The sequence below is a fragment of the Ictalurus punctatus genome, chromosome 25 (assembly GCF_001660625.3).
Source record: "Ictalurus punctatus breed USDA103 chromosome 25, Coco_2.0, whole genome shotgun sequence".
In the NCBI taxonomy this organism is placed as follows: domain Eukaryota; kingdom Metazoa; phylum Chordata; class Actinopteri; order Siluriformes; family Ictaluridae; genus Ictalurus; species Ictalurus punctatus.
In genome coordinates, this window is record NC_030440.2 from 11,177,482 (window position 1) to 11,199,863 (window position 22,382).

Genomic DNA, 22,382 nt, shown 5'->3' on the forward strand with positions numbered 1-22,382 from the left:
TAAAATCCACTATTGGTCGATCTTTAATTTCTATGCAAAAACAGACATTTAAACACAAACATCTAAAGACATCAAACATCTGTCTTTAGTGTTTGTTTTTGTTTTTCTAGAGAATTCATTAAATTTATATTCCTTAAGAATCTTCTCTTCTTAAGAGTACCTTTTGTAAATGGAACCAAAAAGTGCAATTACCAACAAACTGTTTTTATTTCAATGTTACATACAACACTGTTTTGACGCTACACGATTGCACAGGACCAAATTAAAAACAAAGCGACAGAACTCATAGATCTTCAAAGGAACACAGTGCAGTTCAGTCCACCTCTGTACATAGATACCTACATACATTACATACAAAATATTACTTTAAGTAGACGGGGTTGGTGTTTTGCTGGGAGATCAAGGCTTTCTATTAGTTCAAAGCTGTTGTTATTTATGAGAATAATGTCTTTTCCTCTGGAAAGTCATTGGTTAGTCTTCCCCCAGCAGAATGTTTTTTTTTTTTTTTTTTTTTTTTTTTTTTTTTTTTGATCTCCCACTGACTTGCTTTTAATGTCTGATACAAGAAGAGCTAGCACAAGCTACAGGATAACAAGTGTTTCTATTACAGCAAGCGAGCAGTCTGTGTTCCAAAGAAACTGGAGGGCATAAACACTGTGCAAGAAGCAGATAGTTCATTAACGTTTGGTTAACGGGTTCCAGTGAGATGATTTAACATGGTGGTTGAACGGAAGCGTCATTAATAACATTTACTATGTAAGTTATTTACATAAGTAAACACAGTGACTGTCATCATTATGTTAATTTTCAGTGACAGCTTAAATGACAGCAGTCTTTTGTCACACAGTGAAAATCTTGGCATATCAAATAAGTTAATATTCGCAAAAACAAATGAGAGAATCAACCGTGTCCATATTAGACAAGAGGTGTTAAGACAATTTAACAAATACATTTTTTTTTTTTTTTAAATATGTCAGGACCAGTATCTAACCTTTAAAAAAATTTCAAAAACAGTAGCCAGTTCTGAAGTTCATGCTTGTAATACACAATACATATCATGGGGTGAAGTAAGATATTTGTTACTTTGACACCTACTGTGCAACTTTAGCCCTTGAGCGAGTTCTTAAAAGACTCCCCAAAGAGTTGATCTCAAACTGTTAAATCATATGTGAATCATTTGTTTTAGTAATGTTTCTTTGTATACTACGCATGCCTTATATATTCGGACAAATGATTTGCTAGCAACAGGTCTGCTGGGCTTGGATTACCGGGTTGTAACTAGAAGATATACGCTTGAAAGCTGGTTTGATGGGTGGTGGTGGTGTTGTTTTTTTAACTTTAATGCAAATTATTTAAACATTTTAATGATTCTCTTGAGTAAAATTGAGCAGCTTTTTGTGTCTGTCTCTCAAATCCAGAATTGTGTGTTTTGAACACATCACTATAGTTATGGACCGTTTTACATAAAATTACAAGTATGTCAATATTTTAGAAATACATGCCGCTTGCTACCCATTTTCCGGGGTGAAAATGGCACCAAAAAATTAAAAGTGAATGCAGTTTAACAGGTAATGTGGTATTTTGTGAATGGTCATGAGCATGGTGATATGATACCCTGTGAATGACATGGAAGTTTGTGTTCCCTTTTTTTAAAAAAAAGAAAGAAGAAGTCAAAGTTAACATATCACTTGATGATCTGTGGGCAGTCACTCCATGCTTTGGCCTTACGCTTGGCAAGAGCAAGCCAAGCTGGTTCAGTGGAAACCTGCGGAGTGTCACTAGGTGGGAAGCGCTTTGTTATGTCCTTTGCTGCTGGGGGTGATGGGGTAGAGTCTGCTATCTCGACTGAAAAAGATGAAAGATAGACCTACTTCACTGGTTTGACATTTAAATAATATCTTTAATTAAACTTTGACATGAACAAGTTTATTTTGTGCAGGACATTCTAATAAACAGAAGAGAGAAAAAAACTGCACCTGTGACAGAAGTGGGTAGGGTATTGGCCTTCTTTAAATTGTCACGACGTTCAAAGCGAGTCAGTAATGTGTCTGGTCTCTTGTTCTCCTCTGGGGTTTGTGCCTTAGGAGTACTGGAGTGTACATTCCCCTTACCCTCTGTAGGGCTCACTATACCACCCTGTAAGGCAAGTCCTGAGATGTTTCCCATATCATAGTAGATATACCTGTAAACATTCTTTGTAGCTTAAGTCTAGTGAGCATTAGAAGCTTTTAGTGTAGATTTCCCAGTAGCTGATATTTTCGAGCATGTTTGATATATACATAGTGTGAAACCTTCTGAAACTAGTTGCAAGGACAGTAATGGGAAACAGCCAATGAGAGCCTGACAGGAAATCAAATTCTTATGCTTTCATTTATAGTAGGTCCAGTTAATCATCCATCTACTTGAGTGGAAAAGCAAGAACAATATGTAAGCACAATAATATTGCTTCTAGGATCAATTATTTGGCATGTCATACACTAGTAAAGCAAACTAAATGTGATTCCTGGTGGCACACAGTATTGAAACAGCTCCTTTTTTTCTTAGCATTTTTTATACCACCAGTTCTCTTTTCATAACAGACAGTCCTCATTGCCTATGTCTCCCCAATCAACCATTGCAGCACATTATTCTCTTATTTCTCTTTTTTCTTGTTTCAATACAAAATAGTCCCAAAGTCACATGATGATAGACAGCTCTCTTGTTCATTTTCCTGAGAAAGTGGGCTTCGGCTGGGACCTCTCCAGATAGTGTGCACACTCTTACATCCAAAAAAAACCAACTGATTGCAAGTTATTAAAGTCATGTAGTGCAAAAGGGTCAATGATTCTGAGATTTTGCAAGTCATGTAGTGTGCACTGGGCTTTATATACATGAACTACAGGTAGAACAGATACAGTGCTGTGAAAAAGTCTTTCTTTTCTTCTGTTTTTGTGTCTATATCATACTAAATAGATCTTCAAACAAAATACAACATGAAACAAAGGCAGCCTGAGTAAACACCCGATGCATTTTATATTTATTTATTTTATTGAAGCAAAAACAAGTTATCCAAGTTACACCTATCACCCATGTGAAAAATGAATTGCCCCCTTCAACTTAAAATCTGGTTGTACCACCACAGCAATAACTGTAACCAAACACTTCCGATAACTGGACATCAGTCTTTCACTTACTTCTATGCTTTGGATCATTGTCTTGGTGCATAATCCAGTTACGCTTGAGTTTCAACTTATGGAATGAAGACCGGATCTCCTTTAGGATTTTCTTTTTTTTAAAGGATTTTCTGGTAGAGAGCAGAATTCATGTTTCCCTCAATTACTGCAAGTTTCCCAGGCCCTGAAGCAGCACACCATCACACTGCTACCACCATGCTTCACTATAGGTATAATGTTCTTCATGTGGAATTCGGTGTTTGGTTTAGCCAGATTTAACGGGACCCCTATCTCCCAAAGAGTTCTACTTTTGACTCATCAATCCACAGAACATTCTCCCAAAAGGTTTGAGGATCATCAAGCTGTGTTTTGGCAAAACTGAATAGTGGTTTTCACCTCGCCACTCTTCCAAGGATGCCATTTTTGCCCAGTGTCTTTCTGATGTGGAGTCATGAACAGTGACCTTTATTGATGCAAGAGAGACCTGTAGGTCCTTTGATGTTGTCCTTGGCATGGTTTGCAGTAATCAGGCTTGGTTGCATCTAGTCCAGTTGAACCTCATTATGAATGCAGTTTCATAGATTTGGGGAATTAATAATTATGGGGCAAATACATTTTCACACAGGCTCAGTTGGTACTGGATAACTTGCTTCAATAAATAACTATCATTTAAAAACTGTATTTTGTGTGTATTGAGGTTGCCTTTGTTTTATCTTAGATTGTGTTTTAATTTCTCAAATAATTTAGTATGATATATACACAAAAAACAGAAGAAATACAAGAAATACAAGTACTGTTGTACTTACACTTTCTCGGTCCTTGGCTTGTTTCTCAGCCAGCTTGGCTTCTCTCTGGTTCTTCCTTTCCTCTCTGCTTTGCTGCTGTTCTCTAAAACCCTTCTGTTTTTGCAAAGCCAGAGTGATCCATAATGGTCCTGTCTCCTTCTCCTGTGCCCGTGAACTGTCTAAGGAATGCCTGCTCTGTAGAGAGGGCTTTTCTGTAAAGCAGACAGGAGCGCAATTTGCATCTGCTTTGAGAGTGACAAAGACACACTAAGCAAAGACTTATTTACCTTAACAATGTTCTGTATTGTGTTCACACTTATGGAAGTGACATATTATTCAGTACTCTTCTGGCTGGTTTATAATGTGCTATTATTGCATGGAATGTAATTGTAACACATTTTACCATATGTATTTGTTTGTGTCAAGACATTTAAAGATCATATGACATTTAAGTATTCATATAACAAGTGAGATTATACTTGCCTCTTCTTATGAGTTCAGTCTTACGGTCTGTTTTCTCTCTCCATGGAATGCTGATGGATGGAAAGAAGGACTTCTTTTCTTTTGGCTCATCCTCCCCCTGACCATTCCTCTGACACTGCATGGATTCTGAGGGCTCTAACTTTTGATCAATGCGCTCTTCAGAAGCTGCCAATTCTGGTCCACCTGATCGTTGAGTCAGCATGTCCCCAGAAGTCCTTCTACCAGGTTTAGGTAGGGGAGAATGTGGAGGTGTGGCACCATCATATGGTTTGGGAAATGTGACTGGTTTCTGATAAATTGGGGGCTTAGAGATGAGTTTGTCACGTTCACTGCATGGTGAAGAGGAAGCAATTCTACCAGGCCTGGAGCGGGACTCTACACTGGAGATTCCTTGGAATTTGATTCCACTCTCTCCAAGTGGAGTCGTGATACTGGTCTTCTCTGAGAATGCAGAAGTGTCAGAGTATTGGTCAGTAGAGGTGAGGGGCACTGGTACGCCTTCAAAATTGTCACCTGCACTATACCTTTTCTTCCTCTTCTCTGTGGATTGCTCACTATGAAAACGAAGGGAGTAGTTGGTCCTCCTCAGTTTGATACCAAATGGTGAGGGCCTCTCGTCACCACTCTGTTCTCTCTGTTCCCCATAATACTTTGAGTCTTCTGATTCCACCTGGCTCAGGGGTCCTGTTTCAGATGTTGGAGCTTTCGGGGATCCATGTGGCAGACTTGGAACGAGGAAAGAAGGAAGGTCTTTGGCAAACTTGCATTCTTCTGTACTTTCTGAGGTACGGACCACCTTTCCTCCCTTATTTTGACCTTTGCTGGCAGAGGAAGGTGAATGGAGATGCTGGCTAGGAGCAGAATCTGTGGATGGTAATTCCCCCCTACCTCCTTCTGTCTCTTGTTGACTAAGGACCTCAGAATTTCTGTTAGAGTCTGCAAACTTTTTTCTGGCTGGAGTGATGGAAAACTTGGCGCTTGCTGACATGGTCTTCCTGAGATTGGTGTGAGAGAATGGTGGCTCATCAATGTCCTCACTTGTTGTTCGGCTCTGCACCTGTTTGTCTGGGTGCTCTTGGTATTTTCCATCTAGGCCACCTTTAAAAATCTTGGATCGTATACTGGCCCACTCTGCCAGGACAGCAGCACTAGACTGGTCTGGTGATAAAGAGGATTCGTTTAAAGATTTGGTTTTTCCAGATTTGCGATCTGGTGATACCTTGCTCTTCCCTGCTGGGGTCCCAAAGGCTTTTTTGTCCTCAGAGAGACCAAGCAGAGACTTACAGGCTGTGTCTTTTATCTGATCCAGATTTACTGCTGTACCACACAACTGAGCTCCAGTCACTAATATAGCAGTGTGAGGAACATACAGGGATGAAGATAAAGTTGGTGAATCAGGAACTCCTGCAGTGCCTTCCCTGATTTCAGCAGCTGTTTCACCCTGCTGAGCAGGTACTGGGGTAACTGGTGTTAGATTGACCTTCTGAAATAGGATTTGCTTTTCACCCGAGGACACTTTGAAAGTGAAAGGTCTTTGCCTCTCTTCCATCTCCCTCCATCGCAGCTCCTCTGCTTTCCTCTTCCACTCTGGATCAGAGGATGTGGAGTGCTCCTCAGCAGCTCTCATCTCCTCTTGCTGCCTCTTTCTTTTATCCTCTTCCTTCCTTTTCTTTTCATCAGCCAATCTTTTCATCTCAGCCTCCTCTTCTTCTTGTCGCCTTCTTTGTTCCTCATAAAGACGTGCTTCTTCTTCTCTGTGCTGTTTTTCCTGTAACTCCCAAAGCCTTCGTTTTTCTGCCTCCTCCTCCGCTTTTCGTTTCTGCTCCTCCAATTCTTTCTTTTTCCTCTCCTCCTCCAGGCGAAGGCGCTCTGCTATGAGTTCTTGCTCTCTTCTTTCTTCCTCTGCTCTCCTTCTCTCTTTTTCTCTCTTTTTTCGTTCTTCTTCCTCACGTCTCTTTCTCTCTTCGACCTCCTTCAAGCGTTGCTCCTCCTCCCTCTTTCTCATTTCTTCTTCTTCCTTCCTTCTGTCTTCTTCCCGTTGCCTTTGCTCCTCTTCCTCCTTTCGCTGATATTCTTCCTGTTTTCTGCGCATTGTCTCCTGTTCCAGTCTCAGTTCCTCAGCTCTTCTTTCTTCTTCTCTCCTTCTCTGTTTCACTTGCTCCTGGATTCTCTGAAGCTCCAGACGTTCCTGCTCCTCTTCATGAAGTCTCTGCTTCTTAGATTTTTCAGGAAGCTCTTGCTCATCTCTGGTCCAGTGACTTCTTACATGTCCTTCTCTCCAAACCCCTGTTTCTTCTGCAGGTTTCTGCACATCTGTCTCTTCTTGCAGAAGTGCTGAAATATCCACTTCCAGAAACTCCTAAAATTGACAAAGAAAGACATGAGTTTTGTAACAGGTAAACCAATAAAGGGTAAGTGGGACTCCGGACACTTTCCCTCCCTGCCAGCAGACGTTGCGCTCTCCGGACTATTAGTGTGACCTCTGCTGTACCTCACTTCCTGGTCACTTGTTGGTTTGATGCTATATAAGCAGATCATAGAGTTTATCATTCAGTTATTGCAAAGCCTTGCCAATATTTTGTCTCTTGTCTTTTGATCTCTGCCTGTTCTTTGGATTTTGCAGTTTGGATTGCCTTCTGATTGTTTCGCTACATGTTTGATGTTTTTTGGGGGATTTTTTTTTTTACCACTTTGCCTGGATTATCAACTTTGATTCTTGGATTGTGTTTATATTTTGAAATGGGAACTGTTATTAAATTTTGCCCATGGATCCTCACCCTGAATCGGAGTCTCTAGTGTTACTATAAGAGGTTCACAAATTTCCTAGGTGTCAGTCAAAGGAAAAAATATTCCTTACCTGTGTGAATCTGCGGTGCTTACGGGACACTCGCTGGTTTTTGGGTTTGACAGACAGTTTATGTTTGGCAGCAGTGTTGTCCAAGCGTGGAGCGGACTGGGGAACAGCATCTAGGTTAATTGATTCAATCGTACCAGGAGGAGGAGGCCGCTTTGTGCGAGGGGACTTCACAGGAGTCCTATAGTGAACCACATCACAGGTAGCAGATGAAACCTAATTATCAAACAGAAAAGAGTCTTAGTAAAAAGAAATGACATTCAAATATTTTCATAATTCATGTAGAGATATAAAATATTAAGGATAGATTTAAAGTGATAGTATTCTGTACACTATATAGCCAAAAGTTTGTGGACACCTGACCATCAAACCTCCATGGTTCTTCCCCAAACTGTTGCCACAAAGCTGGAAGCACACAATTGTATAGGATGTGTCTGTATGATGTAGCATTACAAATTTCCTTCACTGGAACTAAGAGGCCCAAACCTGTTCCAACATGACGATGTCCCTGTGCACAAACCATGGCCCATGAAGACATTGTGTGCCAAAATTGGAGTGGAAGAACTCGAATGTTCTGCACAGAGTCCTGATCTCAACCCCACTGAACACCTTTGGAATGAACTGGAACACCGACTGCACACCAGACCTCCTCACACCACAGCGACACTCCAAAATTTAGTGGACAGCCTTCCCAGAAGAGTGGAGGTTATTATAACAGCAAAGAGGACTGGAATGGGAAGCTGTTATGGTCAGGTGTCCACAAACCTTTGGTCATATAGTGTACCACAGTTCCATTAGTCTGTCTTACAGCTGTACATTCTTATAAAAATCTGTCATTTTTTGTTGTAAAAAAATTTACTTTTTAAAGGACTCTTTAAAAATGTTAAGATGTTTTTTTTCTTACGTTCTCCCTGGCTTCGGTCTCCTGTGGCTCTGGCTCCACCTGTGCCAGGACTCGCAGTGGACTTCTTGGTATTTCTTCCTCGTCTGAGCTACCTTCATCTCCTTCACTTTTTCTAACTGAGGGAGGTTTCTGACCAAACTTTATATTATGAGCTATCTGCCTCTGTAGAATTAAACACAGGGTACAGAGCTCAATTATATTATGAGGTAAATAAGGTAAGTGGTGCTAGATTAAATTTGAATATAATAAAAATAATAGTAATAAGTATATTTCCTACTCAAATCTGATTAATAAGAAGCTGTTGATTAATTTTATATAACAGCACCTCCAGGTTCTCCCGTTTCTTCCTTCCTCCCAAAAAACATGCCAGTAGGCAGATTGGCTATGCTAAATTGCCCCTAGGTGTGAATGAGTGTATGAATGGTGCCCTGTCATGGATTAGCAGCCCATCCAGGGTGAATTCTCCAGCCTTGCATCCACTGTTACTGGGATGGGCTGCAGATCCACCGTGACCCTGACCCTGATGTTTATTTAACATTGAAGAAGGAGAAGGTGTCAGCACTTTGTAAAGGTTAGTACGTTTGCCATCATAAGAGTGTCTTCAGTACAGAAGACTTTGCACGTTCTGGATTCAACGTAACATAACAAGCTGCATTTTTATGTCTTATTAACATCCAAACAGAGAGAAAAGAGGCTTCAGTTCTCCGCTTCGCACTGACCACATCACATCATCCTGTCATTGATTATCATCTGTAACAGCATGTCCTGAGGTGTTTCATTCCTTACTTATTGTAATAGGCTTTACCTTTGTTAAAATATGTGTTTGCATGTATAGTACGCATCTGTATAAGAGAATGAATATTTCATTAAAATACACTTACTTGTAGGTTCCTGACTTTGTCTGAGACGTTCTCTTGAGACATGGTCAGTTCTGAGCACGGCTTCTCTACAGAATCCTCAGGGATGAAGATGCTCTCGTGTGAAAAAGCTCGAGACCCCAGGGGATTTAGCTCTCTATGTTCACACATGCACAAAACGTACAAACCAAAATTTATTACTATTTATGTGCAAGCTGGAACTTCACTTGTGAATTATTATTTTGTAGCATTTACTCTGTCATTGGGTGGAATATAAAAGTAAAACTTATTCTAGATCAGTATTTAAGGGTGGTGGGGGGGGGGGGGGGGGGGGGGGGGGGGTGCTTACGCTGATGTTTTTTGAAAGTTAAAATATGATGAAATACAACAGTATTTTATGTTTTTCCTGCCAGATCTATAACCTTAGATGCTGACTGGACTCTTCTGGGCCTGAGACCACTCCATTGCACACTTCATCGGTGGAGTGGCTGGGTTTAAGTTCAGTTTCCTCAAACCCTCGCTCTGTCTCCCTCCTCCTCTTCCTTCCAAACAGGCGGCGGAATGGCTGGAATTTACCCGGCCGCCGCCGGTCTGCAAGTGAGAAAATAGTTATCATCATGTGATGGAAAAAGACCATTTTAATTTTGTGATTGTAAGTGAAGTGTGAAGGCATGAAGGTATGAAGCTGAAAGTGCATATCAGTAATTGTCAGTTTCATTCACTGACACACCTGACATACTGTATCTGTTACTTCTCTCAAACCAAAAAAAACAGCTGTATTTTATATAGAGACAGATCGCACATAACAAATTAGATAAGCACAATACAGACTCTGAGAATTTTATCATAACATGAGCATCCTTTTGTGGGGTTCTATATATTTTTTTTTCCCTAGCAAAACGCATATCACGTTTCTCCTTAATGAACTCTTGTAGTGTACAATTTCATGTTTATGTCGTATCCCTAAAGCTCTAGTGGGTGGGTAAATTTATTGTACTTTGAGCAAATACACTTCAGGTCTGGTTTCCTAATGCACAACACATCTGGTATAAGAAAATATGGGCCCTATCTAACAAAAAAAACAAAAAAAAACAGACTATCACAATTCAGCCACTAGCAGTATAAACAGATGCATGAGCAAATGATTGGAAATATAGAAAGGGCAAGGCAAGGCGCGTTTATTAACAGGCGAAATACGTTCCCTCTTTCTAGTTCCCGTAAGAAGACATACAGCAGCGTTTTGTACCAATTGAAGGCGGGATAAAGAGGACTGAGCCACACCAAGGTACAGTGAGTTACAATAATCCAGCCAGGATATAAATGCATGAATTACTATCTCCAAGTCCTTTACTGGCTAAAAACGCTTCCAATTTCGCAATGGATCTGAGATGATAAAGGTCACTCGTCACCACTGAATTGATTTGAATTTAATGCTGTTATCAAAAATCACTCCCAAATTTTTTTACATGAGCATGAGAATTCACAGATGAAAGACCAGGATGATTATTTATCTGTATAATAGAAACTGGTGGTCCAATTTCAGTTTTAGATTAATTAAGTGTTAGAAAACTGGCTGCCAGCCAGCATTTTACCTCCTCAGGACAGTTCAAAGAGTACATGTCAAAATTTTCCCCATGTTACAATGGGGAGGAATCCTGGGTATAATGTTGTGCTTCTGAAAAATCAAACCTAAAGGGAGCAAATACAATGGAAACAAAATCGATCCTCGAGGTACACCACAAGTTAATGGTACCGTAGAGGAAGAAAAATTCCTAATCTCCATGAGAATGTTCTAGATTTATAGATATAAATCTTAAAAACAATTGTTACTAAACATAAGGAAATGGACAGATGCATCTTAAATGTTACAGCTGAGCTCAAATGTTTACATACACCCTAGGCTAAAGACATTCAAACTGAATTTTTCACAGCTCCACGCATTTCATGTTACCATACATTTCTGTGTCAAGTCATTTCCATTTCTATCTATTTATTTCCATAAGTGGTCATTTCAAAATAATAGCCATCATAAGAGATTTACTATCAGCGTTTACTTACTATCAGATTTTTAGTGTGTCACAAGTTTAGATACACCTTGTTAGAAATTGGTGGTGTTACCTTCTCATTTCATGAACTTGAATCAAACACCTGGAGTAGCCTTCCACAAGCTTCTCACAATACTTTTGTTCAGAAATAGTGTAACTCAGTCAGGTTTGTGAGTTGCTCAGACATGTTTTCAATTTTTCTACAGGATTCAGGTCAGGGCTTTGTGATGGCCAATTCTCCAATACTTTCGCTTTGTTGTCTTTACGACGTGTCTTTACGACGCACATACGAACACTCACATACTCAAGCACAGACAGTAACCTAGACAGCAATGCTACCTACTACACCACCATGTGGCATATGTAATTAAAATGCACTTAATTAGGAAAATCTCAGTATACAGAAGTATATTCCTACTCTGAATACAGCTTTGGGGTGCAGAACCCCAAAGATAACAGCTCTGAGTCTTCTCTTGTAATGCCTGATGAGGTTGGAGAATACATGGCAAGGGATCTGAGATCATTCCTCCATACAGAATCTTTCCAGATCCTTCAAATTTCAAGGTCCACGCTGGTGTACTCTCCTCTTCAGTTCACCCTACAGGTTTTCTATGGGTTTAAGTCAGGGGACTGGGATGGCCATGGCAGGACCTTGATTTTGTGGTCAGTAAACCATTTTTGTGTTGATTTTGATGTATGTTTTGGATCATTCTCCTGCTGGAAGATCCAACCATGACCCATTTTAAACTTTCTGGCAGAGGCAGTCAGGTTTTCATTTAATATCTGTTGATTTTTGATGGAGTCCAGGATGCCATGTATCCTAACAACTTGTCCAGGTCCTCTGGCAGAAAAACAGTCCCAAAACATTAAAAAGCCTCCACCGTATTTAACTGTGCGCATGAGGTACGTTTCCATATGGCTACCTCTCTGTGTGCACCAAAACCACCTCTAGTGTTTATTTCCAAAAAGCTCTGTTTCGGTTTCATCTGACCATAGAACCCGATCTCATTTGAAGTTCTGGTAGTGTCTGGCAAACTGAAGATGCTTGAGTTTGTTTTTGGATGAGAGTAGAGGCTTTTTTCTTGAAACCCTTCCAAACAACTTGTGGTGATGTAGGTGACTTTGGATTGTAGTTTTGGAGACTTAACCTATATTTACGCCTATATTTAACACTAATATTTATTTTTTTTGATAAATCTGTGTCGTGTTTGCAATTGTTTGATATCCATGAGAGTATTTTTGGGAATTATTTAACAAAAGATCAAACGGTTAAACAATAAAGACAATGTTTCACAGCCTTCTTTGCTCATATGTATGAAGCATACCAATATTAGTGGAGGGCACTGTATATGTATGTATGCATGTATGTATTTATGTATGTATGCATGTATGTAATGTATAGTGTTTTATGTCCTTGTATTTTGTGGAGCATATGGAAAGTTACCAGATATATGGGCTGCTCTGCCAAAAAGAAAAATTAATCACTACTATATAGGGCTGTGCCATATCGTATCGTTCCTTGATATACCTGTACAATTCCTCCCCATGATAAGAATTCGTCATCCCGTGAAATTGATGATATAGTTAATGACGTGGGTGTCATTACGAGAACGAGAACGAGCTTGGCGAAAGGCAGAGTTCCAACTTTAGCATGTAGTTTGAGAATAAAGTCAGAATCTTAAAGAATTTTTACATTTCAAACTTGTTCTTGGTTTGAATCATTATTGTGTTTATATACTGTTCTGATATTTTGCAGCAATACTTGTTAAGTTTGCACTGTTTAAACATTATATGCACTTTTACAGTAATTTTCTTTTCTTTTTCTTTTTTTTTCACAACATTTCCATTGATTGTTCTTGGGGTTAGATTATGAATCTTGCGAGTGTTGGTGTTTGTAATTTCACTGCAATTTTAATTTGTGAATAAAATTCATATACTATTTTTTAGACTATTTAATAGGTATAGTTTTATATTTGATTAAATATTAAATAGCCAAAAAAGATAGTGTTGAATGTTAATATTTTCATATAGTCATATATATACTGTTACCGCAAAAAATACCATAAAATATTGTGATATAGTGTTAAGCCTATATCATCCATATGTACTACTATATACGTTCATACTTTTCCTTTTCCACATTTTAAATGCATAAATGTACTATAAAATATATTTTATTTTCAATTACTATTATTCATTATAGTTCAGTGTACTTTACACATTGTGTATATTTAATTCTACAGGGTGTCCCAAAAGCCTCCATACATAGGGGAAATCAACCATTTTTAGCAAAATGCCTCCCCAAAATTTGACATTCTTAGTTTATATAGTTATTATTATTATATTTCTATATAACAACACCTTTGACAAAAGAACGTATTGAAATCATTCTCATGGCTGGATCAGGAAGCTGTCACAAGGTTGCGATTGACTTTAACAGGAAACATGGCGAGCACATCACACACGTCGCCAAACTGGGAGCCCAAGTCGGGAGAGATGACTCTGTGTGTGTTTACAAAGAAATGGCAATCATGTAGAGGATGTTTTGTAAAGAAAGTTACATTTTGTTAAAAAGTGTTAATTTCCCTGTATATGGAGACTTTTGGGACACTCTGTATATTAGAATGTAAAGCAGAATTTATGAAGCCTTTAGCATTTCCTGCCCCAGAGCCACCACTTCCTCATCATATCTATTACATGTTAATGGACTCATTACCACCAAACAATATGGCCATTTGTTTGCCAGGATAATTTGTGGTGTCTCGTTTCCTTGTTGTCTTCCTACAGGATATCTTTTGTATTATGGTTTGATGTACTGTAGACCGAGTACAAAGCTTAGCCAGTCTCTTTCATGTGCCTTAAAATGTACTATGGTATGGTCATTTACAATTTAGTGGCATTATTTATCAATATTTCGCATCATTTGTACAAAATGTTTTACTATTTAGAAGAGTGTAGAGAAGATTACTATATATATATATATATATATATATATATATATATATATATATACACATAATACAGTTATTTTAAGTTGTAACTAATAGAATCCTCATGCACTGAGGATTTTAAAAACATAAATATATACACGTTTGTTTTTTTTTTTAGATTATTACAGAACACCTTTGTACAGCTATATCTGAATAGGCATATCATTACTACATGTGATTATGTTTCGCATAAGCCAGCCTCATTTCCTCACAATTCTTTCCCCTAGGAGTTGCGTGACAATATACTTGCTAATAAGTATGTCTCAAGTTTAACATCAGTTTTGTATGCATTTATGCATTTTAGTATGTAAAACAAAAATGACCTACCATTTATAAGATAGTTTTGCCTTTGCAAACTTCACAGCCGCTGAGAAATCATTCTGTGTCATTGTTTCCATGTAACAATGTTATACTAAAGATAAGAGAAGGACCTTTGGTATCTCCCGGTTATTTCTATGAGTCTGTGCTTGGCATCGGATTATGCTGAATCGTAAACCCCATAGAGATGGATATATAACAGTTTAGCTCAGACGTCTAAATGTGTTTATGTGTATGTGTGATCTCTTTCATTACAGGGCCACTCTACACTCCTGACACGATAAATGCATTTAGGGACCTGGATGGATCTGTTACAGGCTAAAAGTGGAAAGAAGTGTAGAGTTACAAATTGTGTTTTACGACACAAAGGCAGTGTGGAAGAATGACAACAGTGTCACTGATTCATATGTGCTTGTGGTGTTCTGTCTGTGGCCGATGTATTAACTCACCACTCCAAGTTTTTTGTTTCAGTAACATTGCTTGTTTCCGTTCCTTATACAAATTTTATTTGCTTGAAATTACAGCCCCATCCGAAACTATTGGAATGGCAAGGTCAATTAATTAATTTGTTTTTGCTGTAGACTGAAAACATTTGGGTTTGAGAAAAAAGATGAATATGAGAAGAGAGTTTAGAATTTCAGCTTTTATTTCCTGGTATTTATATGTATATGTGTTAAGCAACATGGAACATAGCACATTTTGTATCAAACCATCGAACTGTTGGCAAGCAACAATATTGGATAATATGACCACATGAACATCAGACAGCTATTTATGGGAGAAAAGAGGGAAAATCAAACAGATCCATTGCACAAACATTAGGCACAGCCAATACAACAATTTGGAATGTCTTGAAAAAGAAAGAAACCACTGGTGTACTGAGCAACAGACCCCGAATGGGTCGGCCAAGGAACACGATAATAGCTGATGACAGAAACATTGTGAGAGTTGTGAAGAAAAACCCAGTCAGTGACATCACCAACAACCTCCGCAGGGCAGGGGAGAAGATATCACAATCTACCGTTCAAATAAGATTTTGAGAGCAGGGCATACCACAAGATAGAAACCACTCATCAGCAGTAAGAATCAGAAAGCCAGATTGGAATTTCGCAAAGAAATACAGAGATGAGCCACAAAAGTTCTGGAACCAAGATGAACCTCTACCAAAATGATGGAAAGGCCAAAGTGTGGAGACAGAAAGGATCTGGTCATGATCCAAAACATACAAGCTCATCTGTGACACATGGTGGAGGTAGTGTCATGGCTTGGGCTTGCATGGCAGCTTCTGGAACAGTCTCACTAATCTTTATTGATGATGTAACTCATGATGGTAGCAGCAGAATGAATTTAGAAGTTTACAGGAACATTTTGTCTGTCAATTTACAGAGAAATGCATCCAAATTAGCAGGAAGGAACTTTATCATGCAGCAAGACAATGATCCAAAACAAACTGCCAACTCAACAAAGGACTTAATCAAGGGGGAAAAGTGGAAGCTTTTAAACTGGCCAAGTCAATCACCAGACCTAAATCCAACTGAGCAGCATTTCACATCCTGAAGAGTAGACTAAAGGGAGAAACCCCCCAAAACAAACAACAACTGAAAGAGACCATGGTAAAAACCTGGAAAAGCATCACATAAGAAGAAAGCAACAATTCGGTGATTTCAGCGAGTCACAGGCTTTATACAGTTTTTGCAAGCAAGGGATATGCAACCAAATATTAAGTGTTTTTTACTTTCATTTACTTCAAGTCTTATCTGATCCTGTATTTTTGCTCAATGAAAAATTGGGTGGTCTGATATAAAAGGTTTTATGTTTTGTGTTGTTTAACACATCTAGATGTAAATACCAGGAAATAAAAGCTGAAATCCTAAACTCTCATGTCTCATGTCCATCTTTTGATCTCAAACCCAAATGTCTCTGCTGTATAGCACAAACAAATGAATTAGTCTTGCCATTCCAATAGTTTCGGAGGGGACTGTATAATACATTGTAATAATTCTCTCTTACTCTTTGTCTGACAAGGCTGAAACAAATCCCTCTCTCTCTCTCTCTCTCTCTCTCTCTCTCTCTCTCTCTCTCTTTCCATCTCTCTCTCCCTCTCTCGCTTCCCTGGTTCTGTCCTATCTTGCGTCCACAATATAGTGCTGCAGGCATGTTCAGTTACTGAGGCGTGGAAGTGCACTGGACAGCACTCTGCCAGGAGAGTGGCATTTGTACCACTCAACTCAGTACTACAATACAACCAGAGACTACTCACACCACTCTACACCATCATAAAATTACACTGAGACAAATCCACTGAACATTACAGTACATCTACACTCAGACCACAGTGTATCCAGACTAATGATGATAATCAACTTGACAATAACAGAAAAGGAGGCCATGTTATTGTGAATAACAACACAAGCTGAAGGCATGTGCCATATATATATATATATATATATATATATATATATATATATATATATATATATATATATATATATATATATATATATATATATAGGCCAGAGGTATTAAAACTTTTTCCCATTGAGCCCCACTTCCCTTTTTTTGCCCCATCTCAACAAAAACGGTCTTATAATGCAGCAGAACCGTGGAGGGTGGTAAACAACATGAACAGTAAGAAAAATAACACTATATTTTCATAATAATCCTTTTACAAATCGCTTGTCTAATGTCCCTCCTGAAACCATGAATGATTTCTGAGCATTGCAGGAGAACTGCAGTAACATCAACTGCAGTGTGTAGAATAATGGCTAAAAGAAAAAAGTACCTTGACCTGAACTTTGGATTTGTGAATTGGATTCTGTTTGCCCTCTGATATTCTGTGTATGACCAGGACTGGCTTATTGTTGATGATTTTTGGATTTGTATCTATCCTGTTAATAAACCTCAAAATTTCATTTAATTACCAACACTGACAATCAGGGAATGCTGAAGATTCATACCGCTGGCCATTTAGACATACTTAATACATAAAGAAATCTATTAAACGATATCAGTGTTGAGAGCTCCACTTAGTAACGCATACACTGAACTGGAGGTACGGTTGTTAGCATCCATGAAGGAAGAAGAGCTCTCTCACCTCATGTCATTGTAACTCCTGTACAGTATGTCGTATTATGTGACATAGTGTACAGCACTAATACTTGGCACTTGAGATTTCATTGTTTATTAAACGTCCAATAAAGTCCAATCTGCAAACCTGTAAATTCTTGTGTTAGAGTCACGGAAATTGTGATGAGTTGGATTTCTGCATTCAGTTACTACAGCATGGTCTAACACTATACTACATGCACTACACATCCTGAATAACACTGTTCTGGGTGTGTGGAGAGGGTTCGAATAAAATTGCCTGGTTCTCAAGCATCATACAAGCAAAATCTCCAATACATCAAGAGATATTCATCTCTGATACCATTCTTTAGCTCAATATTGTAATGCTCAATATACTATAGTGCAGCTAAATATGGCGCATAACTGCCTTATTCGCTGAGTGCAGCATTCTATTGACTCAACACTACTTCCAAACCTGGAATAGATTTGAATATAATTTAAATATAAATCATGGAAAGGTAATAATATGTAGTATCACAAGATGCACAGCGTCATTCAATACACAGCAATGGTATAAATCGGAGGCACATGATTAGAGCGCAGAGCACGGCACACAAGTCCTGGATGGGTTTTTGTAAGAAGCTTAAATGACCACTTACAACCCATCAGCATCACACTCTTCTTAAAGAGACAGTGCTTAAATAAGGTAATTATCACCTTTAACCGCTACATTTACTGTCTCTTTAAGACGTCTGCTCTGTTTACCTGGGCCTTCAGATAGGGTTACTTCTACACGCACGTCATGCTTAGCCTCCTTACTGTCCATCACCATGGTTACGGAGAGCTTTTTTACCTGTATCGAGGGTAGAGAGTGGGGAGAAACATAAACACATGGGAGGTTTCCACTGGACCTTTGTGTGAATATAAGTGGAGGGGGTTGGATTTGGGAGTGTAAGGGAGGAGGTGCAGAAGATTAGAGGAAATGTGAGCTCTCGGTTGCTCAGGGAGACCATGATGCTGATTGCTCACCTGCGTCTGATCTCTCTCTCTCTCTCTCTCTCTCTCTCTCTCTCTCTCCTTCCTTGTATTCTGCTGACTCTTAATCTGTACTTTTTCTCATTTCAGCTTTCAGCTTACTTATTCCTCTCCTCAATCATGCCATCAAAGTCTTTGTCACTTTTTTCCCCTTCAACATCACTATATTCCTCCATCACAGAGCATCCTGTCTCTCTCACGGTGTTGTACAGAAGTGAAATATGTTTAAACATCTGTAATCAAGTCTCCTCAAAGAAGTGGATCAACTGAAATGCAGTTAACATGTTACTGCTTTGGCAAGACAGAAGAGCAGAGAGAGTATTTGTTCAAGTTTGGTATTGAATTTCAAGCTCAAGTTACACAGGTCTGGGTGTGTGTGTGCAATTTAATTCCATCATACTGATAATACAGAAAGAACGAGAGCTGTCATTAGATCATTTAGGTCATTACTACATTATAGATATGTGCCTGTTGAGGGAGTAATAGCTAGTTCAGATTAATGACTGGAGATGAAGACACTTCTCATTCTCATCTTACGATACAGATAGACGAACACACACGAACACGCGCACGCCCACATACAGTGCTGTGCAAAATCTCAGGTACGTATAAAGAAATGATGCAAAGCAAAGACACCAATAGAAAGAGTTCAATCAATTGTTTTCTATATAAAGTATACTAAAAAGAGCAATAAACAAACAGTAATACTAAAGTGTGTGTGTGTGTGTGTGTGTGTGTGTGTGTGTGTGTGTGTGTGTATGTGTGTGTGTGTGTTTTCTGCAAAAGCTGTGAATGGGATGATGCTAGAAAGCACAAAGAACAGCATGTGCTTTGGAGTAGGAAACAGATCCTCAGTCATACAGACAGATGTGCACACACACACACACACACACACACACACACACACACACACACACACACACACACACACACAGCTGCAGCTTGGTGGCTAACAGAAGCATGATTCACTTAGCCCACAAACTCAGCTTCATGCAGTATGCAAGTGCACACTAATCATAGCTCTGCCCCCCCCCCCCCCCCCCCCCCCCACACACACACACACTATTTCTGCCTTTCTTGTTCCCTGTAACAGGAAGTAAATTTTTTAACCCTTCACTGTTTCCTCAGTCTAAAAATGCCAACACAGACACGAACATTCTAAGCCAGACACAAAGATATTGAGGACACAGGAAGGAAACGTCACATCATCCTATGCAGCTGGTTGTTTTATGGCACTTGTGCAGCTCCTGTAGTTCCTGACCAGATATGCACCATACACACACACCAGGTCTGGCATGGCAGAAGCATAACGGCATGACTTTATGAGTGTAGCGCAGCTCAGTTCGTGGGCATTCTTGCTGTAATGAAAGCATTTTGTAATTCTGCAGCCCCATTTCTCCACAGTTGAGTTACAATTGTAAAGCATCACATACAGTATGACAGGCGACTACATGGGTCTGTAATACACTGGAAATAAACAATCTGTACATTCACAGGGGAAACGTTTGAATTTAAATTTGAGATTTTTTTTTAAAGAAACAGGTTTAACTACTAGTCACCGTTAAATTTGTGGCTTGTCAAAACAACTATGTTTAGGTTGCTGTCCTAACCGTCTCCGTCTGAGCTCATTTAGCATGTCGTGTTCACTTTATCACATTTCATGCAGATAATAAATCGTTTAGTTGTTCATTTGTCCCTTGTGGCCAGATGCTCCATTTTAAGGGACCAAAAAATATTGGAGATTGATAGTGTATTATTATTATTATTATTACTATTGTTATTATTATTATTATCATTATGGCTTTGCTTATTCCTTTGGTGTCAGTTAGACAAACCAGAGTATCAGCTAATTATGTCTTTTTCCAAATCATTGTGCTTCAGACATCTTCAGTTCCATCAGTGAATATGAGTTTATAAGACTTATATATACTTTATAAATAATTCAACGAAAGCCTTTTCCTTATGAAGATGAGAAATGTCGAGGAAAAACACAAACAAGTCGCAGTCTATCGAAAAGCCGGCAGTTCGCTTGCTCACTGAGAATTTGAATGGAAGAGGAGAGAAACCTTAGCAGTGTAATCCGATACGTAATGCGCACATCCACCATGACACGCCCTCGACGCTTCCTCCGAGTTCTGATTCCTTGTGCTTCTATCTCTGTTTTTTGTTTAGTTTTCTCCGCCTCCTTAATATTTATTGACTTACTTTTTTGCCTTCCCTGCCTGTTTATATTTGATTAATGCTTATGTACATATTTCCAGTTTGTGTTTAGTTTCAGTGTTTTCTACTTGGTTTCTTCATCTTGCATGTTTTTTTTGGTTTTCTCAAGTTTATTCGGCATAAAACCCCGTGTATCATTTATTAAATGTCAAATAGTATTCCCTGCTGAAAAAACAACATAAACCGTCATAGTAATTCCAATGGTTTCCACTAGAAATACCACAAGGCCATTACCATTACCATTATTGGTCCTTAATGGAATCCACTAGATATTTAAATTTCATGCAACCAATAGAAGACAACAAATTACCAGTAGAGACCCATTACAAGGACCATTACAGTTTCCATTAAAACCAGTACAATTCCCATTATAACCATTAAAACCATTACTGGTCCTTAATGGTTTCCACTAGACATAACATGCCACCAATAGAAGTCAACAAATTACCAGTAGAGACCCATTACAGGGACCATTACAGTTTCCATTAAAACCAGTACAATTCCCATTATAACCATTACTGGTCCTTAATGGTTTCCACTAGACATAACATACCACCAATAGAAGGCAACAATTTATCAGTAGAGACCCATTACAGGGACCATTACAGTTTCCATTAAAACCAGTACAATTCCCATTATAACCATTAAAACCATTACTGGTCCTTAATGGTTTCCACTAGACATAACATGCCACCAATAGAAGGCAGCAAATTACCAGTAGAGACCCATTACAGGGACCATTACAGTTTCCATTAAAACCAGTACAATTCCCATTATAACCATTACTGGTCCTTAATGGTTTCCACTAGACATAACATACCACCAATAGAAGGCAACAATTTATCAGTAGAGACCCATTACAGGGACCATTACAATTTCCATTAAAAAGTACAATTCCCATTATAACCATTAAAACCATTACTGGTCCTTAATGGTTTCCACTAGACATAACATACCACCAATAGAAGGCAACAGATTACCAGTAGAGACCCATTACAGGGACCATTACAGTTTCCATTAAAACCAGTACAATGCCCATTATAACCATTAAAACCATTACCAGTCCTTAATGGTTTCCACTAGACATAACATACCACCAATAGAAGGCAACAAATTACCAGTAGAGACCCATTACAGGGACCACTACAGTTTCCATTGAAACCAGTACAATTCCAATTATAACCATTAAAACCATTACTGGTCCTTAATGGTTTCCAATAGACATAACATACCACCAATAGAAGGCAACAAATTACCAGTAGAGACCCATTACAGGGACCATTACAGTTTCCATTAAAACCAGTACAATTCCTATTATAAAACAATTCATATTTTAACCATTAAAATCATTACAAATTCTATGAGGATTTCTAATGGAGTTTTTTTTCCAGCAGGGTTCTCTATGTTTTTTTCTTCCATATCACGTTTAAAAAATAAACAGCTATAATTATCAGTTCACAAGTTTATTTCACTTTGTGTTACATTTGTTTTCCGACTCCTGATTTACAATCTATTATTCGAAGCCGATAGTGCTGGAACCCTTTGTGCTTTTGAACATATACTGCTTATTTATGGGTAATGCAGTAAAGCAGATTCATGCATTTTCTCTTCTCAAATCTGTTGTAATTCTGTAAGATTTCAAAATAATAGTGATGAAAGGACAGTTAAGACGG

General features: G+C 38.7%; 1 protein-coding gene across 2 annotated transcripts in view; it reads right to left on the minus strand.

The window, feature by feature from the left end:
- Nucleotides 1–188: 188 nt before the first annotated feature.
- cracd (capping protein inhibiting regulator of actin dynamics) overlaps nt 189–22,382 on the minus strand; it is a 39,831-nt gene continuing 17,637 nt past the window's right edge. Inside the window, exons 1-9 of one of the 2 annotated variants that reach the window (XM_017456049.3) lie at nt 14,398–14,490; nt 9,458–9,626; nt 9,060–9,192; nt 8,179–8,340; nt 7,278–7,490; nt 4,421–6,779; nt 3,959–4,149; nt 1,977–2,136; nt 189–1,845 (exon numbers count right to left, since the gene is read on the minus strand). In XM_017456049.3, the coding sequence (XP_017311538.1) occupies nt 1,685–1,845; nt 1,977–2,136; nt 3,959–4,149; nt 4,421–6,779; nt 7,278–7,490; nt 8,179–8,340; nt 9,060–9,101 (3,288 nt within the window). In that variant the 5' untranslated portion in view covers nt 9,102–9,192; nt 9,458–9,626; nt 14,398–14,490 and the 3' untranslated portion in view covers nt 189–1,684. Of the gene's footprint in view, nt 1,846–1,976; nt 2,137–3,958; nt 4,150–4,420; nt 6,780–7,277; nt 7,491–8,178; nt 8,341–9,059; nt 9,193–9,457; nt 9,627–14,397; nt 14,491–22,382 lie in introns of those variants that run through there. The other variant, XM_017456050.3, reaches the window with a different exon arrangement.